At 41.2% G+C, this 24,814-nt stretch overlaps 1 protein-coding gene across 5 annotated transcripts in view; it reads right to left on the reverse strand.

The window, feature by feature from the left end:
* ZNF385D (zinc finger protein 385D) overlaps nucleotides 1-24,814 on the reverse strand; it is a 1,082,242-nt gene that overhangs the window by 356,537 nt on the left and 700,891 nt on the right. Inside the window, exon 1 of one of the 5 annotated variants that reach the window (XM_008266055.5) lies at nucleotides 15,011-15,605. The exons of 2 other annotated variants lie outside the window; for them this stretch is intronic. In XM_008266055.5, coding sequence (XP_008264277.2) covers nucleotides 15,011-15,032 — 22 coding nt within the window. In that variant the 5' untranslated portion in view covers nucleotides 15,033-15,605. Of the gene's footprint in view, nucleotides 1-14,121; nucleotides 14,988-15,010; nucleotides 15,606-24,814 lie in introns of those variants that run through there. 2 more of the 5 variants (XM_008266056.5, XM_070073222.2) reach the window with 2 other exon arrangements.

The raw sequence follows: 24,814 nt of genomic DNA on the forward strand, positions 1-24,814 counted from the left end.
TTCTAGTGTAGATTACAAAAGGCTTGCATGGTCCTGGGATGGGAAGGTGGAGATTTTAAAGGGCTTAATGAACAGATAATATGTAAATTAGGACACTAGACTATGATTTGTAGATAGTATTCCTAATTTACATATCATTAAGTGCAATGATTACTGATTTCCTTCATTTAATTTTCTTTACTTTGACATCACTGGGTTCAAAGAGACAGTAGGTAACACTGGTGGTTCTCTTTCCAACAGAGGAGAAAAGCTGATTGGTCTCCCCCTTCCTCCTCATCGTGTGTACTTTAGGATATCACTTTCAATACTGTACATAACTTAGCAGGGACTGCTATGACTGACATCAAGCCTCTTTGATAACAAGGCCAGGAAAGTAAACACCTCCACTCTGTAAAAATGTTCCTACTACTGCAGTTCCAAAGAAGTGGCCCAAGAATAGTGTGCTGAACAGAAAATCACTGCATGGTACTGTCTACCTTTTGGCACTCACAAAGTCCTAGTTTGAATGTTGTGCCCTTCACTCTCAATCTATTGGACCTAGGGCAGGAAACTGACCCCTCTTAACTTTCTCTCCTCTTTTGTAAAGTAGAGATGATGACATCCAGCTCATTAAAACAACAGCATTTATTTAAAGAATAAATGAGTTTATGTTCATGAACACCTTAAGATAAGAGCTCAGTAGATGGTGACCATAATCAATAGTTGGATACTTTGCTTCTTTCATAAATGCAGCACTTTTCTTTTCACTATAGAAACATGGTACCAACATTCTAGATTATTTCTGGGCTTAATGTGTGCTAAGTAAAAACACCAAAAAAAAAAAAAAAAAAAAAACCACAAAGGAAGTATATGGAATTAGGAACAGAAGAAATAACCATGAAAATATTGAATGATATAACTGCCTGTGCCTTTTCATGTCTACTGGCTCCAAAAAACAAGCAGATTTCCAACCATATTTGGGGCCATGTTTAGCTTTAGATTTAAACAATTTAAGAAATCTTTCAAGGGTCACTCCAATTTTGAGGCTAAAATTTCACTTATAAGGTTCATTCTTCATTCTTTCTTGAACAACAGGGCATCAATTTTATGGCACCATTGCATTTTCACATATCAAAACAGATATCCATGTGGAGTTAGAATAATAGAGGTGAAACTGAAAAGTAGATTGGAAAGGAAGTGAAATAAAAAAAAAAAAAAAAAAGGCAAGAAACCACCTCGTGTTGTTCTACCATGAAAACTCATACTCCAAGAAGTCTGGAAGACAGTTTTCACATAAACAGCTTGGCAGTTTATTAGTTATTGTACTGTTCACTGATAGAAATATATAAATAGTAAAAATGTTCATTGGGCATGTCAGCAATACCTGAATACCTGTGAGAACTACATATCCCTGCTCCAGTATTTCTACTTCTAAAAATTTACCTTATAGATAGAAGAGTGCTCCAAGGATTTAAAAGAAGTTTGGATTATTATCTGTTAAGAGATCATTCCATCTGTGGCGCATGGCCTGGTAAGCCCAGGAGGAATATAGTGAGAAGTCTGTTATCCTATTTAGATATGTGTGTTCCCTATATCAGGCACAAACACACAGGTAGAGGCCAAAGCACATCCCGGCACATGGCAAGTACGTGAAGGAAGCCGACTATCATTGTGATGAGCATTAGCTATAAGTCACAATTTTTGATATTTATAGTAGGAGGGTTGGTGCTGCATGTTTCAAGAGAAAAATCTAATAATTTCTACCCTTAGGCTGACTTCCAAAAGGTGATCTCAGCCTCAGGGACCACCAACATCGGGTGACCATGTGGCTTGCAAACAGAGGGGTTTTGTTTGTGCATTGGTTTGCTCTTTACTTTGTTGCCTTCAAAACCCACTGCTCTATTTGAATAGAGACTGTGCTCCTGTCACAGGGTTTTCAGAGTCTCCATGTAAAGATATGGAAGCTAAAACTCAGCACAAGCATCTAAATTCACACTGGAAGACCAAGTCTTGGGTTTTGATTTTTAGTTTGAGTATTTGGTTAATCCATATATATGAATTTACACATCCCTTGATCCCTGTCTTCCTGTCTATTGAATGGAGATGTTGAGTCCTGGTGTTGAGCGCTCTTTCAGAACAGTAAAGTTCATTACTCCAGCAGCCAGAGATAGGGACAGGGAAATAAATCTCCCAGTTGTATCTCCAAAACGGACACAAGCAAAAGTGTGCTTATACTGGGCCCTTTCTGCAATGGCATTTTATGCTGGAAGAAAGCAAGAGTGGTTTCTGCTTTGTTGTTCATTTGTTTTCTTGTCTAAAATACTAGGCAGCGGAGTTCAGTCATGGTAACCCCTGCTGCAGGGTAATTTGTTGCTTGCAGCTGCCCCACTTACTAGTCAGAATAGAAAAACAAAACTGCACTTTGCTTCCCACGTAGTAGTCACACATCCGGCAGGCTAAATGCTTTGATAAGCGGATGGTATTTGACAGGAGGTGAGTGAATTGGCTTTTTCAGGGAAGAGCTGGCCACACCAGCCTCATTCACTCAACATCAGCCACTTGAGGAAAAGAAAACAGAGCCTTAGGTCTCTATTGAGAAGTCACTTGCATCAGAGAAGATCTCCAAAGCTTGGCATCACACTCAATCACCATCTATGAATCCATGTCCTTGTGACGGTTCTGCGCTAAGAAGTACACAGGTTAAAAGTCTCCTTCTCCTCTCCATGGACATTTTAAGTTGCAGCTGCGGTGGAGCTGCTGCCTGTCTGTGCACTGCTGTTTTAAGGATATCGATTGTTAACACGATGGGTCAGCAGATGGAAGGAGCGGTCATTAGCTGCAGCTGCCCTCCTATGTGGTTCCAGAGTTCAAGGAAACACTAATGGATAAACAAAGTCAGCTGGGACATGAGGGGCAGTTCAGGATGTCCCAAGGTGGCAGAGCTTTTACTAGCTAAGCTCTTCTTTCCCTAAACACAAGCAAAAATCATTCCTGTTGGTGTTCAGAGGTGCCAAACCATACACTGCACAGAGAATGACTTCACCCCAGCTTGCCCATCGTGGCCAGGTGATTTACAGGCAGCCCTGTTCAGAGATGACAATATAAATATGGCCACCTGCACTTGATCTTTGGAATACTCCTTCTCTGTAAAGGAATGCTGAGTCAGGTTCATGAACGAGCGGCAACAACATTGCCAACATTTGTGAGATTAAACACTGTGAAAGCAGGACCAGTGTTTTACACAGACCATATAATTTGCTCCCAATGTGACCCTTACATTTACTCTACAAATTATTGTTTATTATTTCCACTTAGCAGATAGGGAAACTGAGGCTCAAGAGATCAGAAGTTATTAGCCCAGCTTCTCTTCATTCTTGCGTGTTGAAACTAGAATTCAAACTCAGTCTATCAGAACCATGGTGACTGATCCATCCAAGCCTGCCTGCAAATCTACCACTTTTAGCACTGAAAGTACATACATCCTGGGATTGCCCTTCGTCTCGGGCAAAATAGGATTGTTGGGAACTCAACCATGGACCACTGAGTATCTTCTAGAATCAAACTAAGGAGACCTAGGCTGGAGAGTTGACCTTGATTCCTCACATCTGTAGCAAGTGGCAGCTCAGTGAAACAACGTCTAGAGCCTGACTAATCAAAGCACAGTGGCATCTGTGGCACCTGGGAGTTCATTAGAAAGGCAGAATCCCGGGCTGCACCTCAGAACCAGCAACTCAGGACTTGCATGTCAATAGGTCCCCAGAGGATTTGTGTGCGCACTAACCTTTCAGAAACAGGTTTCTAAAATCCTTTCCAGAACCATAGCATTTTGATCCTGAATCACCTAGTATAAACAAACTTCTTCTGGATACCAGTTCTATCAATGTTCCCAGGTAGAAAGAAAGGGTTCTCATCCTTTAGGGACTTCCTCTCTGGAAGTCAGGCGTAGACAGCACCAGGCATTTTGTAGCGAGGCCCAAACCTCACATCATAAATGGACTTCTGTGTTGTAGGGGAAAGAATGCAGGCTTTGGATTCCAGCCAACCTGGGGTGGAAACCTGGCCACGCCAACTGCTGCTCTAGCGACCTGGGGGTGAGCTGAAAACTTGTAGGGCCTCAGGATGCTCCCTGCAAAGCGGTAAATCCACCCATCGCAGTGCTTCCTACTTCTGGCTCTCCTTCAGATGTCCTTCAGAATCAACTGAGAGCTTCAAAACAAAATGCAAATACCTGGCTCCAGCCAGCCAATCAGCTTACATGGGGGCATGGAGGGCCTTTGACCTTAGGATCATTTCAGAGTTCCTCAAGTGATTATTTTGTACAACCAGGATTCATGTTCGAGCTCCTAAGTCTGAGGGTGTGGTGCCAATGAGATAACTCATGGCAGCCCCTGGCACAAAGCAGGCACTTGGCCTGGCCTACGTTAAACTCCTCTTCCCTGTTAGCAGGGGCCACATCACCTCTTGTACCAGGGCTGTTCATAAAGGAACCTGAGACTCCTCCATGGAAATAAAGAAGTTCAGAGAGCCCATGCCATGGGCTTCTCATTAAAACATTCTTATTTATCAACCAATTTAAAAGTAAGGAAAACCCAAATGACAGAATCAAAAGAGAACTAATTCACTAAAATGCTAGTATTCAGGATCATAAGATTTTCTGTAAGATAAAATAAGATTAAGTAATCTGCCTTCTAATGTATTCTTTCAACTTATAAAAACTTCCTTAGATAGGAATTCCAAGAATCTGCACAGATCTGTAAGTTATGGCCCACCGTTCCCCAGGACTGCAAATGAACACACCTCGTGGTAATAAGCTCCTTCCTTATTGCACACCACATGGAAACAATTCCCAGCTGTTAACACGGCTTAGCCTCCAAACAAGGGCACTGAAAGTTATGAACTGCGGCTGCACTTACAAGCAGGCTCTGAAAGAGATGCTAATAATTCCAAACAGGAAGGGCAGAATATTGTGGTTTTTCCCCCCTAGATAGTAGACAGTCAGTCAAGGAAATCTGTTCTTAAAAGTCCAACAACACAAGGAGGGATAGATAAAAATCAATACTAAATCCCTCTTCCCCTCTCAAGCAACTATTAATAAACTGCTCCAGCTTTCAATGTGTCTTTTGGCATTATGGTTTTGGAGAGGAAAGGGATATGGGGCATGGAATCTCAGAGTTCACACCTGGTTCATTTTCTTCCCTCTGCCCCTCCTTCTGCAATTACGCTTTGTTATAGAATATTAACAAAGAACAGATTAGATATGGCTCTTAAGTACATTGAAACTCATAATACATGTGGTTTTTTTGAGGAAGTCATAGCTCCATTCCTTAGTGTACTTGGAAATCTCTGCTGGAATGCTAAATTGCAGAGCTAAACATTTATTTCCAAGTTGTACTTTTTCAAACTCCTCTGTTCTCTTTCTAATCCACTTGTTTTTTCACAGCCTCATAACAAAGCCCATTTATATGGTGTTTGCAGATGACAAAGTTGTGTTCAAATCTTATTGAATTTTACTTTCAGGCAGACTTTTTTTAAAGCCCAATCTATAGAGAAAAATATGGTGCAGGGATTCATTCATGTATCCAAAGCCACAGTGCCAGAGGATGGCAAAGGAGATGGTACTTGAACTGGAAGGAGGTGCCGAATGCTCTTCGACCATACTCTTCCCATCTTCCTTGTGCCTTCCCCAACCAAACGCCCACTGATCCTTGAGATACCTCTGCAGAAACACTGAAAGTGCCACTGGTATTGGTGCTATAAGAGCACCCTGCAGGTCTTCGGCTGGTTTATTCTGAGATCTGTTCTTGCCCTGGGGGACCAACACCTGTGAGATGCAATCCCAGGCTGCCTTGTCAGTTGGTCTCTGGTTTTGCTCCTCCAATGAAAGACAAAGGGGATGGTGGGAGAAAGCGAGAAGCCAGGGTATCTCCCTCTTCTCCATATTTCAATGTCTTAGGCATGTCATGCAGCTCCTACCTAGAAGCCTTAGATCCTCGTATTTTTTTCTCTCCATCTATAACTTGCACTCTCTTGTAACTGTTACTCCCCACACTGCCTTACCATCCTCCATGTGGTATCTCAGCTCTTCCCTCACCTATGTAACAAATTATGCGCCTTAAAGTCCTTCTGTGTGAATCACTTAGCATGATTCCAATTTCCTCAGTAAACCCTAACACATTGCTCATTTTTATACACTTGTTGTATATCAACATGGGTTGACAAATATAAGAAAGCACTGGGGCCCGTGTTGGGGCACCGTGGGCTAAGCCACTGCCTGCAACACCAGCATCATATAGGAGTGCCAGTTGGAGTCCCAGCTCCACTTCCAATCCAAATCCCTGTCAATGCACCTGGAGAAGTAATGGAAGATGGTCTAAGTGCTTGGGCCCCTGCCACCCTTGTGGGAAACTGGATGGGGTTCCAGGCTTTTGACTTTGGCCTGGCCCAGACCCTGTGGTTAGAAATGGGTTGGAGTGGTTGGAAGGTCTCTGGCTCTCCCTCTCTCTCTTCCATTCTTTCAAATAAATGTGCTTAAATGTGCTTAAGAAAGAATTAAACTTAAGGGACTACTTACCATGGATTTCCTAGTGATAGGCATGTTTATGTACCTTGTATAGCTTAGTCCTCAAGTAGAACTGTGAAAAACATTACTCCAACCATTATTCTCCTTTTACAAAGAAACACAATATCAAAATTGTGTGGTGACTTCCACCAGGACTTGGAGCCAATGAGTGGGACAGGCCTAACTGTAAATAGCCATTTTATTCTTCTTTATCAGTTATGGAATAAAGATCAGGCTGCATTTCCATCTCAAGCAATGACACAGTTCAGGTCCTTGTAAACCTCAAAAAGCACATAACATAGATGGCTTGTAATTTTTGGAGGGAGCACTGAGTTAAATAGTGAGACAGCAGAAATATATGTCATAAAATTAACATAAGCTATAATGCCAAATTGGAAAAGCTGAGGCAGTAGAGAAAGCCTGGATCTGATCTAAAGTCAACTACATGAGTGAGCCCTGACTGTGATGGAGAAACATCACTGACTGTATTGCCTAAACAGCAGTAGTTTATTTTCCATGCTTCTTGAGGCTCGGGAGTTCAAGTTCAAGGTTTGGTTTGGGAGAGAGCTCTCTGGCTTGCAGATGGCTGCCTTATGACATAGGAAACACTGGCTGTCTTTCTCTTCCTGTAAGGCATTGATCCCATTCCATGAACTCGACCCTCATGCTCTCATCCAAACCTAATTACCTCCAAAAGGCTCCACATCCTATTAGGGACTAAGACTTCAACATAGGCATTTGGTGGGGAGGGCACAGCCAGTCCATAACACTGACTCATGCCTTCTTTTTTTTAAATTTTTTTATTTATTTTTTTGACAGGTAGAGTGGACAGTGAGAGAGAGAGACAGAGAGAAAGGTTTTCCTTTTCCATTGGTTCACCCCCCACTGGCCACTGTGGCCAGCGCGCTGCACTGATCCGAAGCCGGGACCCTGGTGCTTCTTCCTGGTCTCCCATGCGGGCGCAGGGCCCAAGCACTTGGGCCATCCTCCACTGCACTCCTGGGCCACAGCAGAGAGCTGGCCTGGAAGAGGGGCAACCGGGACAGAATCCGGTGCCCCAACCAGGACTAGAACCTGATGTGCTGGCGCCGCAGGCAGAGGATTAGCCTATTGAGCCACAGCGCCAGCCAGACTCATGCCTTCTAAGCAGTACTTTTGTTTTATTCTGAATATTAATAATCTTTTTTGTAAAAAAAAGAAAAATAAATAAAATTACAAATTATGTCATTGTGATTCCACAGTCAAAACACAAACATATGTTAGATCCAATTATTAGTATTCATTTCTTTAGCTATCAGAGGGAATATTTTCTTTAGCATTACATGTAATCTTCCCTCCATCTATGCTGTGTACAAGGGACTAGGCCTTAAAATTTGCTAGCTTTGTGACTTTGAGAAATTGTTTCAGTCATCTGAGGGTCAAATTCCTAATCTACAAATAGGAATAATTATATTTTGCACCTCTCTTGTATTCGGTCACTTTCAAGATTAGCAAAGGCACAATGTTGATACATTTTGAAAAATACAAACTGCTATGCAAGTATAAGGGATTATGTTTATTAAAATATGTTTGCGATCATTATTGTATTTTTATCCTCTAACTAGTCTTCCACAGGTACTTTCTTTCATCAGTAAAATGCATGAGTATGAAAAAGGTAAGTGTGAAGAACAATTTTACAAAAGCCTTGCAAATAGTAGAGAAAATTATCTCCATTTTCTCCTGCCATCACAAATGATAACCCTCTTTCAGCTCTCATATGTACCTAGGGACTTTACCTGCCTCTCCCAGCCTCCTGGCACGAAAATGCCAACATCTGGGGTGAATTCACTGCAGCTAAACAAAGCTGATAACTGAAATTGTGATCACCTGAGTTATTACAGAGTCTAGTTTTCCCGTAATGTATGATGATTTTAGGTATTCTAACATTTTTGTACATTGGTCCTAATATTCTGTGTTACTGGTCCTCTCACTGAAGAGTCTGTGGTGAAAAAAGTAAACGGAAACAGAAAAAAAAAAGTTAGGAGTCATTACATCTTATTTAAAACCTAATTTCTAAGAAATGGTCCTCACTTCTATGGAGTAAAAAAAAAAAAAAAAAAAAATCAGATGCAGGCGTTTGGCTCAGCAAGTAAGATAACACTTGGCATGCCTTACCCTACATCAAAGTGCCTGGATTCCAGCTCCAGCTCTGCTTCCAATTCTGGCTTCCTGTTAATGCACAATTGGAAAGCAACAGGTGATGACTCAAGTAGTTCAGTCCCTACACATGGGATTCCCAGATTGAGTTCCTGGCTCCTGGATTTGGCCTTGCCCAGCTTCAACTGTTGTGGGCCTTTGGGGAGTGAACTAGAGAATGGGAGGTTTCTCTCTCTCTCTCTCCCTCTCCCTCTCCCTCTTTCTCTCTCTCCCTCTCTTTCCCTCATTTTTTCTGTATCTTTCAAATATATTATGTATAATAAATACACTATATTTATTTACACAGAAATATATTTAAAGTAGCTAATGTTTCAGGATCAAAAAATATTCTTTCTCTGAGCTTTCACAGGAAGCATCAGTCTTAACGGATGTGTCGAGGAAGCAGGTTTCCTTTCTCTCTGATCTCCAACGACCCACTCAGCCTTGCATATCTAACACATATTTCTAAGTGCCTGGCATTGAGCACACAGATTCAACAACATTCATCCATTAGAACTCAACTCAACAATCCCATCCCTGCCCCTACAGCCCCCATCGTCCACTGCTTTCTGGGCAGAGAGAATTAACTCTGAACGTTGATACTAAGACTGCTGCTGATTTCCTTTCTGACCTTGGCCAGGTTACTTTTCTTTTCCCTCTCTACTTACAGAAATGTGATACTACAAGTGAGAAAAAAAAAAAAAAAGGAGAGAGAGAGAGAAAACTGAAAGATTGATAAGGATGAGAGGGGTTCATTGCATCCCCTCCAACGCTGTACTAGAGATTCGTATGCACTGAGGTTTTGGAATGGAGAATGTTTGGTGGAAACACCTTCCATTTTAAAGGCTGTGCAAAAGCAGAGTGCACATTCAATGAGGGCTGACTTCCAGCTGCTTCATAACGATTTTAACGCTGCGACAGAGCAAAACGTCTTCCTATTTTCAACCCTAGCAATTTGGTTCAAGCATGATCTCAACCACTTTAAGCTTTGATATTTCTAGCCACTTCTTATGCTGTATTTTCCCTTAATGCCACCAATCATGTGTGAAATTCTGTTGTAAAACTAATCTTTGTGGGAAATGATATGTAATGGCTTCTTTAAAGAGAGAGACAGAAAGAGACAGGGCAGCCACCATGACCTTTGTTGTTTTTTTGACATGTTTTTCCTAGTGTAACACAAATGTAAGCATTCCTTTCTCAAGGTCAAAGTAGAAGTAGGTTCCTGATTATACAAGCATCTCTCTTTTGTTTTTGCAGAAAAAGCCTTGAAAATTATCCCTCTGATTTGTTTTTTTTTAATTCCTAATGTACAAATGGTTGTAAAACCTGAAAGCCAGCTGTACAAAAATAATTTCTTAATATCCATTTTACTAAATCAATAGCTAATGTGTTACATTTCAAGTGATGTGAAAAGATTTAGGAATACAAATAAGCTGACAATGAGCTATGATTTCAGGCATCTATCTAGCAAGGCGCTGTGTGGTGTTCCAGTGTTAAACACACACACATTAACCAACACATCTTGTCTCATCAAGAGAGGTTTCAGTCTAAAGCAGCTGTGGCCAAGTCTTCTGGAATCAAAGTCGGAAACCATTAATTTAAATTTTTCATTTGTTTTCTAGAACAATTATGCCACCCACAAAAGGGTAACTTTGCAAGTCGTCATTATCTCATGAATTTTGGAACTTATCCTTTAAATACACCATCTCATTTCCATATAATTACAACAACTAAGGAAGTCCTTTAAAAAATTAGCTCTAAATTTAAGGCTGTAATGAGGTATTTGAGGTGCTAGCTTATTGATCAAATGTGGCTGACTTCTTAAAACAGGAACTTCATAAGAATTTAAAAGAGAACTGTCCTGAGGGAGAAATCTTTACAGGTTTAGAACTCCTATTTCCCATTCCTATGCACGATCCACCTGTCACATTCACCATCTTATGTTATTACTGAATGTTATTTGGATTCATTTGTAATCAAATGTGATGGTAACAACTCCAAACTTTAAAAGAGAGAATCTGGATGTTCAAGTTCAGAACTGAATTATTCTCTCTCCTTGTCTGCCTCAGGAAGACAGAGTATTTAGAAAGACTGGATGGACCTAATTCCCCATAACAGATTACTCACTACAAACTAATTAGATGGAGTTAAACGTTTCCTACAAAATCACTAAAACAGAGGAATATTCTTCTCTGCTGCCTGCTGTTTTCTGATCATTTCCTTCCTCATAACCTTGCCGCTTGACTGTTTTGCTAACATATAGCTTTGGAGATGAACCTTGATGGTCTAGCCACAACCAGAAGTGTAAATGCTGACTTGAGAATGCTCTAAACATCCCTAAAGGAAGACAAAAGTTGGTTTTAAAACAATAGACAAACATGTCTATTCTAGATAGGGAAACAGGATTCTGATCTACAATTCTCCTGATTTTTTTTTTTTTTAGCTATTCCATTGAAAGCTTCCTCAAGGAAATATTTTTTATTATGGCAGGCACAGCACTAAGTATTTTTCTGATTTTTCTCAGGCATTTTAAAGAAGACAGCTAATCCACAATTAACACCAAGCTGAACTTCAGTGCCTCATTCACACTTTCTAAATTTTGCTTGCCCTTTTCTCTGGGTTTGATTAATACACCATTAATAGTAACATTGACAGTGAGTGCTAATATTTGTTTCTCAGTTGTTCTCGTTTGTTTAAGCCACAGAATTTCATTTCTCCAGACTATTCTCAAGGAGCAAGCCCCTGTCACTTCTGGGCTGCGAGGGCACCCTCATGTCTATCGCTTGACTTGGGCCTGATAACGCACTGATTATCAGCCACAGTTTCCTCAACACCAGCAGCCTCCTATTTTTCTCTCTTGATGGCCAAGGGTGAGGCGTGGCACCTCTTGGGTCAACCATAGCAGTTTATGTGGTTACATGATGTGACCCTTGAAAAAAAAAACACCCCAACAGAGGAGAAAGGTATGAGGCCAGATGGGAAGAGACAGGTGTGTGTGTATGGGGGGGGGTGGGGGACAACAGCACTCAGAACTGGAGAAGGTGCATAGTTCCAGCATTCTTCCAAGCACTGCGTGACTGCCTGGATACACTCAGGTAGAGAACATGCCCTTCATACCAGCACATGCTTCTCAATCCAAGAGCAGCCCGGCAGCTCAGTCTCTTGTACTGACAACCACCCACAGCCTTTCTTCCTTATTCTGAGGATCAGCCTCCCAGCTGCCTTGCTTTTATTTCTGGATAAATTATTAATGGCTGCTTATCCTTGGCACGTGTAAATTTTAACTATGTAAAATATTTATGGGGGTAGGAAGGGTAACTTCCTAAGTGTTTATTATTTTCCTTTGCTTTTTACAGTAAATCCCATTCAATTTGCTGACTAGGATTTTCCCCCACTCCTTTCTCCCGTGTGAACCTTATATTTAACTCCAACTAATGAATGCAAGATCGATAGAATAAGTAACAAAAGTATCCACGGTGACTGAACAGCGAACTCTTAAATCACTGTGCAGTAAGTGCAGATGAACAATTATTGAATACACTGCACTAAAATCTCAATAGGAGATAAGCATGAGGCTTAAGTCATTAAGAGAGGCCAGTGGTCTTTAAGTCTGAGACGGCACACTCAAAGCATGAATTGTTCTTAAGAACTGGAAGTATTATCTATTGCATCAACTTGCACACAGGCAACTAACTCCAATCAAACTAGGGCAAGGTCCAACGGTCCAGTCCTCAGGAGAAGAAAGCTTAAAGAGAAGCAGATAGGCTGAGCCAGCCTATTCAGGCAATGCTTATTCATTCGTATTCGAAAGGAGGCAACACTGACAAATCAGATATGTACAAGGGGAGCAAATGTCCTGCTTTCCTACCAACTGACCCCAGGCCAGAGCATCACCATGCTCTTTACTGCTCCCTGCTGGAGACACCCATAAAAGATTTCTGACACCTCTACCCCATTCCCACAAAGCACCAGAAAAGCCAAGAACGCAGCACTTCTGTCCCTTTGTCCCTGTTCTCTCTGACTAGAGAAACCTTTTGCAGTGGAAAAATGGAGAAGAAAGTCATGTTCAACCAATTCTCAAAGTGCGAGCACTGTTTTGAAAAATTACCTGAAACATCTGATATTTCAGATACATACACTCATACAAAAATGCACACACAATATACACATTCACAAATAGGGAAACACATACAAAAATGCAGACACGAGTCTATATATACAATGCCTTCCAAATGTTAGAATGTTATTGAATTTTAACATGCTTGGGGTATTTCCCTCAATTCTCTTTGCCCTAGCTCCTGTATCACACATTTTATTAAAGACAGGTGGGCTCCCAGAGTTCTGGATGTCTAACAGCTTGAGTAAGGGGCTGCACAGCACATCCTGAAAGGACTGCCAATCCTGAATCCACATGATTTCCTCCGGGAATAGAAAAACATTGCTCATGTCGGAATTACAGTGGGACTGGACCACGTTCAGGACACAGGAGACAACTTTAGCCTTGCCTTGCAAAGAATACAGTGTCATCCAAGTAGGCAGAGCACCACCTTTCAATTTGTACTATTAAAAACTTGCATTATACAGTGACACTAATTATCCTGTGACTCATCCTGCTTTATAAGAGAGCTGAACCAGGGCTAGCCTAGTGAGTAACCTGGGCTAGCCTAGTGAGTAACCTGGGCTAGCCTAGTGGACATCTCCCCAATAGCCACAGGATGGCCAGTACATCATGGGTGGCCTCTGACCAACACTTTGAGACTTCACTGCTACTCTGGTTAGCTTTACGGCTTCACCACAACCACATCAGCAATTGTAAGAGGTTGAAAACTTAAACTAAAATTATAATCTACTTCACCATCCGTCTATATCATTACTGATGCTGAAATGTTATTTTGTCTGAAAAACATAATACCTTTACAAGCTTTTCCATTTATCAAAAATATATGCATGACAAATGTTGTTTCATTAATTACTAACAAACAGGCTGACTCCGTCCATCATTATCCTCTGGAAGGAAGGGCTGTTTAACTCTGGATTCTGCTTAAATTCATGCATGAAATGAGGATTGCTTCTTTCAAATCAATTTTGGTTATATTAAGACTTCATTTCTAATGTGACGCAAATTGTAGGGAAATCAAAATGCTGTCAAGACAACTGAAGGCATTTAGCTTTTACAACTTGGGTTCATTCCATACTTTTTCAAACATTTCAGAGGCTCTGGGGAAGAAAAGGCAAAACAAAGAGTACTCACAGAAATAATGCCTCACAAACTAATAATGCTTCAACCAAATTCACCTAAATACCTATTTTCATTTGAAGGAAGACTCTAGATTTAAAACGCAAAGCCCATCAGGAAATCACCCAGAATATTTGCATTCTCTACGCCCTCTCCAGGTGTTCTCACAGACCTGTTAATATCAGAGAGATGCCCTTAAATGATGCCGCCGCATGGGACTTACAGAAGGAAAGCATAACTTCAACTTCGGGGAGGAGGAAAGAACAGTCCGTCCTAATCCTTGGCTTCTTCTCAGTTAGTGAAGGGGCTTTGTCTTCTCTCCTATCAATAAGTTGCAGCCTCACAGTGCAACTGTACAGCTCCAAGCCCACTTCTTCCACTGCTCCACGGATAGCGCACAGCTGAGCTTTAGCATGCTTTCTGGAAACGCAGGCGGCAGGGCTGAAAACCCAGGGGAGGTTTCCACCATGGCACAAAACTGAACTGCACAAATGCTTAAAAGCTCCGAGACCTCTAAAGGCTTAAAATAATCTGCATTTTGTGCAAGGCGGCTCCTAGCCAGAGGGAGCCCTGAGACGTGGGGAGGAGGGTTCTCACTGCTCACCGCTGCTCGCCAGAGAATGTTTTCCTTCTCTGCCTGGGAATTATGGAAAACCAAACGCCTGAAGAAACGCCCGTATTGACAACGCCTGCACAGCATCAATAGCACAGGAACTTTGTTTCACATCCCATTAAGTTAGCCCCCGACTTCCCACGCTGCACCATTTCTCCTTCTTCACCTAGTTTAGAAGCCAACTTCAAGCCGACACATCAAGCCAAAGTTTATCTACCCTCACCCCGTCTCTGTTCTTTCCCAACTTAAACTCATGCACGTTCATTATCAGCCCCAATGGCAGCACAAAGGAAGCTTCGAAGGCTGCACCAGCTTGGTCTTCCAGTTGCCAACTGGAGAGAGGCTTCACGTAATATATTCTCGCGTCTTAAAGATTATTTTAAGGGCTTGTCTGCAATGATCCAGAGCCTGGCACCCCCAGAATGACATCACCAGAGTGAACACTCACCAAAATACATTATGTTTCTCATTAACCAGACAGCTGGAACCCCACCACGGCGTCTTCAGCATCGGCTCGCACTCCAGGCAGGCGCGCAGGGCAGAGCCCTTTCATGCTACGCTCGGCGGCAAGGTCCCCGGCGGAGCGCAGCGAGCGCCCTGCGATCGAGCCTCCTCCGCGGGATGGGCGCTCGCAGGCTGCCTCTCTCCAGCGCTAGGATCGCAGGCGGCCGGAGCGTGCGCTCGGGCTGCCTGCTGCACTGCCCATCCTTACTGTAATCCGACTCCTCCTTGCGATGTCCTTGCCGCGCCTGTGACATCAGGACCGAGAGTACTACAAACAGACCCCCCCAACCCACCCCAACGCTCCCCACCCCCGGCGAGCAGCCGCTCCACGAGGTGCTCCGACTGCCTGCCTGGACCAACCATGGCTCTCGGGAAGCTCTGACAAGCCCAGAGACCTGGGAGGGGGCGGAGTGAGGGGCGCCGGAGGCCGTCTTAAAGAGAGAAGGGTCCCCGAATCCACGCGGGAGCACAGGGGAGAGATTAACCAGTGTGTATGGAGGCGGGTGTGTGTGTGTAGGGGGAACACGGTGAAGGCGAGTTCTGCCATTAAGGTGGAATTGAACACACTTTTAACCCGCCCCTCCTATGAATACCATCATCCTCGCGAAAATGTAGTCTCCCCTTCCAAGTCAAAAAGGCGCTGCGAACAGGATTGATGCCTTGTGCCTGCGTTCTCCTTTCTCTGGGCTTTAGGGTTTGCTGTTGTGTGTGATGTTATACGCAGGAGGAATTAGAGGAACGCAGGGCACCACTGATGGGGTAACAGAGGTTTTCTCTTGGAAGCCAGCAGTGGGCGAAGGGCAATTTCTTATTACTTGAGTATTTCCTGAGCTGGGTTGCTGGAGAGATGTAAAGAAAAATGACTGGTGGTAAAAGTCACCTCGGAGACGTCCACTTTACATTTGCTGCATCCTTTCATGGAAAGCACACTGTGGCTACAGTGATACTTGACCCCCCTGAAGGCCAGAGATGTTTAGCCTGAACGGTAACCCAGATGGTGTCACCATTCAAATCTGGTCACCAATATGGTATAGCCACATGCACGTGTGTGCAAGCACAAGCAGACACACACAAACCCTTTAAATCTGAGATGAACAGTCAAGAAAGGCAAATCTTAGCAAAGCCTCTGGCTCCTCCAATGGTGTAATGAATTGCAGTCCTTTTCTTACACAGAAAAAGGATGTTATAAAGAAATCCCTCAAAGCTATGCTGATTAATACTTAAATACTCAGCATGGAAGATAATTCCATACAGCAAGTTCAGTTTCCTAAAGACTCATCACTCTGTGTCCCAAATTACTCCCGTACTCCTGGCTGTTCAAATTCATTTTTTTCTATAAAAAAAAATTGTGAAATTAATCATCAAAGATAAACTTAAGACAGTAGCGTGCAGAAGGAAGTAACTCATATATTTTTAATTTGGGCTTTTATAAACTGGGTGAACAAACGTTTCTACCTGTTTGAGCATTAAAATATTCAATGGTATTTCCTGACACAGTTCTGTACCTGTTGGTGGGTTTCATGTGTATTGGAATGAGGGAGATGAACTTCTTAATAGCAACAAAAATATTCTTCACTGAAAGCCATTTGAAGGCAGACGATTTAAATAGTAAAGGATATTTATTTCCTTATCTCTTTTTTAAAAATAAAATAATTAAAACAATGATAGGCAAACACAGAAGAAAATACATAAGTGTTTTTCCTCTTGGACAGATGGAAATCTTCCAAAAGCACAATCAATGCCCTTCCCTCAGGCAAAAGAGCCATCTGTGCTCCAGCAAATTCACAAAGCCCATCGGCTGCCTTGACCGCCTACATGGGCTAGGGGGCACTGTAGGTTAATGTTAGCATTTTTTTGGTCCATTTGAGATCCTGTAGTTGGAAGATGCAAGCCTGAAGAGTTGAGTTTAAAATACAATACTTGAAACCCTAACAGACTTTCTTACTCGTTAATAACAGCTTTCATCTGCATGAAACTCGACAGTTCTCCAACACTTTCACAGGTCATCTTTTTCACTAACGTGTTGAGGTGTAGTAAGCAGGATGTTATCATTGTCACAAATGAAGACCCTGAAGCTCCGAGATGTCAGGCAGCATTCTCCTGGGTGCAGTTTTGTAAGTCTTTTCTTTGTGTTTAAACTATTTGTTTCATTAAAACTTAATCTATTTGCACACAGCATATTCGTAACAGAAAAAATGCAACCATTATTTTCTCCTTTGACCAACATCTCCCTAATCCCCTCACCACCACCACCTTCCTCATACTCAGTCCCTGGTTACTACCACTTTACTCTGTTTCTATTTCAACTTGTTTACAGTCCACATGTAAGTGGATCCATGTGGTGTTTGTCCTTCTGTGCCTGGCTTATTTCACTTAATATAATGCCCTCCAGGTTCTTCCAAGTTGTTGCGAATTACAGGATTCTCTTATTTTTAGGGCTGAATAGTATTCCATTATACATGAACACCACATTTTATTTAATATTCATCTGTTGACACTTAAGTTGATTCTGTACATGAATAAAGCCACATTGAAAATTAGTGCATATATCCTTTCAAAACTCTTTGCATACACATACACACACACACACACACATATAATTTTCAAGCATAGCAATATCCAAAGGAAACCACAGCTGATGTTTGCTGCATGTGGACTGACCAGCCATGCCTCAAGGGGATTACACAGCAGTTTCCAGGGAAGGACAGGACTCATTCACCCTTGACCACCAGTTGTCTCTAAGAATCTGAGCTTCTACAATGGAAACAGGTCTGTTCATCTGGGGTCTGCCATGGCATTGACCTCTCGCTATGAAAATAAAGTGTTCTGTTCTCTGATTAGTTACATTTTTTTGTGTTTGAACATCATGAATAAGAGAGACTTTTCTCTCTGCTCTCAGATCCAGGGAGCTGCCTGCTTTCATCCTTTATCTCTCTCAAGTCCTGCTCCAGGTTATCAGTGCAGTCCTTTACTGTCCCTCTTCACAGCTTTAAACTGCCCTTGTCCCTCCTCTGGCCTTCCCAACCTCCTTCCCTCCCTTATTTTCTCCATAGCAGTTATCGCCATCTGATACTCTATTATAGACACCTATTTAATTTTTTATTTCTCCTCAATGGATTATAATCTCCACAAGGACAAGGGCTTTTGCCTTTGGCGTGCTGCATCCACAGTCCTTAGAGGGGTCCCTTACACTTGTTGCTACTTAATAAATATACATGAGTGAATGAATGAATAAGCATACTAAGTACAACTGCACTGTCTGTAAAACATTGTACTTTGCTAGGTGCCTGCAGTCAATTCTTTGAGGTTGATGGTGTTTGGTGCAAACCGTTTACACAAATTGAATTTGTCCATGCTTAGCAGCAGCTGTTCTTAAATTCCATGCCATACAGATGCCAGGTGGTACTGCAGGCCACAGTTTGTGAGCTTGTTTGTCCTTTCAAATTCTTGTAGCTGTATGCAGCAGTGATTTAGCGCTGAGTTCGCATAGCCCAACTGTATCTTCCACTGCCTTCTTCTGAAGTTAGTTTATTTTGCTTTTATCTCTTGTCTATATTGCAACAATTATAAAATTTTCTCCAAGGTTTACAACTCCAGACTTTCCCATGTCCAATCTGTTCTACACAACAGATTCATTATTATCTTTTTAAAAAGATAGGATTATGTCCCTCCCTTGTTCAATACTTTAACTTTTCACTATCTTGTATCTTCCCTTTCAGGACCTACAAGGCCTTTCGTAACTAGGTCACTGTATACTCCTCGATTTGTGAATGGTTTATCCTTTATACTTTTCACTCTAATGCTAACGTATGACTACAATTCCCCAGAATTTTGTAGTAAATTGAAGACTATATTCCCTCTTACCTGTTCTCATTACTAGTATTATTTCTATTAAATCTTCAGGTTTCTGTTTAAGTACTATAACTCTTCAGGTCATTTTCCTAATCAGGAAACTAAATGAAGTGTTGCTTATATATATTTTTCCATATAATGCACTGCACTAATTAATACGTAAGAACTTTAACATGAGATAGGAATTGCCTTTATTTGTCTGTCACCAAAATGAAAGGGTATGTTCTTATTTATCTCCATGATCTAATGCAAATCAGTTATTCAATTAAGAAATTTATTACTTATCTAATCATTCATTCACTATTTTTTGAATAAATGCAATACCTTTTGAATGCCTGCTATGTTCCAGGCCCTGTTCAAGGTGGTGAACAAAGACCACTGCAGGAAGCTTGTACATTCTGGAGCCAGGAAGAGCAAAAAGGCCACTTTACTATAGCAGAGTAGGTACTGAAGAGGGAACTAAGAGGTGAAGTCAAACAGGTCACATGAAGCCAAAGTCAGTAGGACTTTGTAGTGCATTCTAAAGACTTTGACTTTTATTATGATTTCTATGGTATGCATTTGGAATAGAAAGGTTTGACATGTTTTAACAAGTTCACTATGGCTGATGTACAGATAATGGTCTGAAAGGAGCAAGGGCAGAAGTAGGGTGACTGATTAGGAATCCTAGGTCATAACCATAACAGAGAGTGTGGCTTGGACCAGGTAAGAGCAGGTGGAAGTCATAAAAAGTCATCCCATTCTGTATGAATGTAAAAACAGATCAGTAGGGTTTCCTAAGAAGGTGTTGGATAGGTTATGGAAGAGAAAATAAAGAGTAATGTGTTATTCAGGAGATAAGGACTGAGCAATTGAAAGGAGGAATTTTTACTTAACTGATATTGCTGTCATTTGAAATGATTTGGCCTCTTAACCCATGACATTTAAACTCTGAAGTCTTAAGTTAACGGTACTAAGTAGGTGTAAACTTAATCCAATTACGGTCTTCATCAAGTGAGACCTTGTGGGAAGTCTTTAAATCACTAGCGATAAGTCCTCCCAAGGTAATTCTCATGACAGAGCTGCTGTAAAAACCTGAGCTTTGACCCAGTTACTCCCTCTGTTTGCCGGCTCACCAAGTAATCCATTCTGCTCATAGGATCCCCCTCTGCCATCTCCAACCTCATCAGATGCCCAGCCAAGAAGCTACCCAATCTTAAACTTAAATCTCCAAAAGCTGTGACTTAAAGAATCCATTACTCTGTATAAAGTTAGTTGCCATAGGTATTTCAATGTAGCAGTGAAAATATGACTAATAAGAGATATGAAGCAGTCTGTGGAAGAATTGGCCTCTGTGGATTGTAGGAGATTGTTAATGTAGGGCATGCTGAGTTTGAAACCTATCATACACATGTAAGTGGAAATATTCCATAGCAATTTGGATAAATGTGTGTGGAGTTCAGAAGAACTATTTGGTCCTCAGATTTAAATTTGGAAGTCATCAGTTTATACAAAGAAATTAAAAATTACAATTGAATCCATAAGGCTACATAAAATCTTCTTCAAGGGAGTATATACAGAAAAGGGAAAGGGTTAACATTTTGCCCTGGGACATTGTAAGAGCAAAAGGGCAAGTATGTTGGTTTTTGGTGATTTTGTATTTGCTGAAAGCATAATAATTGTTGAATAAAAGTTTGGTGACAAGAATGACATGTGATGGAAGTCTGTTTATTGGAAGGGGAGTTTGACTCTAATATATCACCACCCAAAGTCAAAAGAGGTTGAAAAGTGGAGAAATAATTTGTGTATATGAGGACAGAAACCTAGTTCAATTTAACTGTGTAGTGTTCTAATCAGAATTTTTAGATTGTGTAGACACTGCAACAAACTCATAAATCATTTTATTCTCAGATTCTCATTTGATGTTCTTGTGAAAATTAAATGCCTAATCCTCTGGTCCTAAACATGTCTTGTAAGAAAAAATGTTCCAATAGTGTGATAAGAATAAAAATCCAATAAATATTATAATATTTCAAACTTTTTCTTATTTATATTTTCATGACTTTGGAGACATACAGTAAATCCCTTATATATGCAGCTCCATCTATATTTATGGCCAGTTAACAGGAGCTCTTCTATAACATTCAGTAACTAGCATTGAGAGCTTTCTAAGAATTCCTACCTTGGAACTTGCTGTGGCCTAAAAATGTTAAATAATTATTGGGTGCTCATGTGACAAGAGTTGTTATATGCCCTAAAAGTACATCAATGAAATTATAGAAATCTCTTGTGTACATGAAACTTACACTCTATATTTCCACTTATTCAGGAGGATCTAGAATATCTTTCACCTTTCTTTGATCCTTTAGGAAAGGACCTAACACATTCTTTGTCTCATTCATTCATTGGTTATAGTTTATTGCTTCTATCTCCCAGTAGGATAACCATGAGGACAGAAACATTCTGCTACATTCTTGCTATATCCAGTGCCTCCAACAGTGTTGAAAATATAGGAGGCATGGATTCGATGTACACTAAGTGAATAAATCTCTTCTTCCTCTAGATGATGATGTTCCTTCCTGATCCAACTGTGGATATAAAGTTACAGTAGTTCATCCTTTTCTATGGAGAACACATTTCAAGACCTCAGTGTACACCAGAAACCATGGATAATAATAAAATCTATGTATGTTTTGTTCTATACATACATACATATAATAAAGTTTAATTTATAAATTAGTCACAGTAAGACATTAACAACTAATAAGACTAGAACAATTATAAAAAGGTACTGTGATAAAAGGAAGTATTTTGAGGTCATTACTAAGTTAAAATTAGAATTACTTGAACATAGCCACAAAAGTTGGTTTAAGTGACTAATGAACAGGTAGCATTTACACCATGGGAACTGATTCATGTCTTGAGTTCCATAGAGTGGGATGGTGCTGGGTTTCATCATCCCACTCATAATGGCACCCATTATAAATTTATGAATTTTTATTTCTGGAATTTTTTCATATTTTTTAATATTTTAATTTTTTTTAAATTTTTTTTTAATTTTTTTTTATTTTTTTGACAGGCAGAGTGGACAGTGAGAGAGAGAAACGGAGAGAAAGGTCTTCTTTTGCCGTTGGTTTACCCTCCAATGGCCGCCACGGTTGGCGCGCTGCGGCCGGCACACCGCGCTGATCCGATGGCAGGAGCCAGGAGCCAGGAGCCAGGTACTTCTCCTGGTCTCCCATGGGGTGCAGGGCCCAAGCACCTGGGCCATCCTCCACTGCACTCCCTGGCCACAGCAGAGAGCTGGCCTGGAAGAGGGGCAACCGGGATAGAATCCGGCGCCCCAACCGGGACTAGAACCTGGTGTGCCGGCGCCGCTAGGCGGAGGATTAGCCTAGTGAGCCGCGGCGCCGGCCCATATTTTTTAATATTTTAAAACTACAGATAACTACAGATGGCTGACTCTGCAGAAATCAAATCTGTAGATTAGGAGGGAAATCCCAGGTATTCTACTGGCGATGTCCTTTTCTATTCCTCTGTATTTGTCTGGCTATTTTTATTCACAGCCCCAAACTGCTCAGATATTTTGTTTTCTATGATGTGTTCCTTGGGCTTATATTTGACTCATGTATTCCCTTAGTGAACTCATAAACAATTTTGCATAATCCTATTGCAGCAATTAATCTTTTGTTTCAAAGAACTGCTCAGCTTTGTGTACCTCCCCTGCCCCCCCCGTAAAATGGAGGCTCTTTGGAGTCACAGAAAAATGTTAACTTCTTGACTGTTTTATCATATCCCAGAACATAGCAGGACTGTGTTCTAAGGGCACGGATCATTGGGATGGGGACTGAAGCACACCTGTAACATCAGACATTGTCTATCATTTAAGACTCTGCAACATTTGCTGTGCATGGAAATGATGATCAGAAGGAAAAGAAAACAAGAGTAATTTTACAGTAGCGAGATAAATCCCCAAACTCTAAGCAAAGGTTGGCAGAAACCAGAGGACTGGGCTGGTCGGCCATCAGGCAAGAGACAGATCAGACATTCTGTGGGTGGAGTAGACCAGGAGGCTAAAACGAGGTCCCAGCCTGTAGTCAAGAACAGAGAGTTTAGGAAGAGAGTGATTGAGGGGAAGCTAACCGTATCCCTGGATGCTCTCAAAGGTGGCTTTTATTTGTGCATTTTCCCTGATTGTTTCATGGTCTTGATTTTCTTACAATTACCCTCCAGATTATTTCTCTCTCACACCTCTCTATATTTTTCTTTTCTCCATTTTTGCTACTTAAAGTCATTCAGGAAGTTCTAAGTATTTTGTCACATTTTTGTGAGGTAGACTTCTTTTATTTCTCTTTCTTTCTTTCTTTCTTTCTTTCTTTCTTTCTTTCTTTCTTTCTTTCTTTTTTATTTGACAGGCAGAGTTAGACAGTGAGAGAGAGAGACAGAGAGAAAGGTCTTCCTTTTCCGTTGGTTCACCCCATAATGGCCGCTACAGCCAGCACTGCGCCAATCCAAAGCCAGGAGCCAGGTGCCTCCTCCTCATCTCCCATGCGAGTGCAGGGCCGAAGCACTTGGGCCATCCTCCACTGCCCTCCCGGGCCACAGCACAGAGCTGGACTGGAAGAGGAGCAACCTGGACTAGAACCAAGCGCCCATATGGGATGCCGGTGCCGCAGGCAGAGATTAACCAAGTGAGCCATGGCGCTGGCTCCAAGGTAGACTTCTTTCTACCCATTTGGGTATTGTCTCAAAAAATAGATGGACTCTATGTCCTGAAGATTGGTAGACCCAACTTACTGAGCTTAGTTCCTCACTCAAAAGATGGTAAATCATTATAACCATCACCATCATCACTGGCAAAAAGAAAGAAAGAGAGAGAGAGAGAGAGAGAGAAAGAAAGAAAGAAAGAAATTAATTGTGGGTCCTCTTTTAACAAACCTCTGAACTTAAATGTTTAAGCTACCTCCATGTTCCTAACAAGAAAAAAATATCCTCAGAAATATAAGTAAAAGCTAAGGTAATATAAAGTGAGAAATGAATACTATCGGATACAAGGCTTGATAAAAGATGAAATAGTATAGGGAATAAGTAATCCTGGAAAGCTTCAGCTAGTTAAGCTCTATCATTAATATCAACCCAGATTGATAAAATGCAGAAAAAGCTGAAAAAATGACATTGACATAAAACAAGGGTGGCATTGTGAATGATGTATCTGGGAGACCAAGAACTTAGAATGAATAAGTTTCTTAAAAGACTCTCAAGCAGAGTAAGATTGGATAGAAAAACACAGAGGCCACATTGGATGTGATCTCACATTCAAGTTAAAGGGTTTGAAGACTGTAGGAAGTGTTTGCTGAATGCATACATGAATGAATTTCAAAATGTTTCCAAGAACTGAAATGTACTAATATGCCTCCGAAGACATTTGGTGACACAATAACATGAGTTAATACATCTTGTGTAGCAAGTTGAAAGATCTTACACACTCCAGAGGTTTCCAATTTTTCTTAAAATAAAATTCATTTATAGTTCCTAGGCAGCTATTTGAGAATCAGCCTTCCCTACCCCAGAACCACAAGAAATGTGCCTGCAAACAAAATGGAAGAAATAAACAGCATTATATTGAATTTCCAGCATTACACTGAATTTCTCCTTTTGCTTTAAGAAGAAAAAAAAAGGATCCTTCAAGATAAATTGAGTACAGCTCTAGTAAATTTGGATGCTCTAGGTCACAGACATTCCATTTTTATATATACTGTGATAATAACTATATAGAGTGAGTAGAGAGATGGTATAACCGTGCCCCAGTGTGGGAAGAATTCACAAAGTAATTGAAAGTGTTTCCAAGTGTGCATAATTCTGTGCCTCCAGTCAAATACAGTAAGAGGAAATTTGTTTGGCTTCCTCTGCCAAAATG

The sequence above is a fragment of the Oryctolagus cuniculus genome, chromosome 4, assembly GCF_051225735.1.
Source record: "Oryctolagus cuniculus isolate XC-2025 breed Fujian yellow rabbit chromosome 4, ASM5122573v1, whole genome shotgun sequence".
Lineage (NCBI taxonomy): Eukaryota > Metazoa > Chordata > Mammalia > Lagomorpha > Leporidae > Oryctolagus > Oryctolagus cuniculus.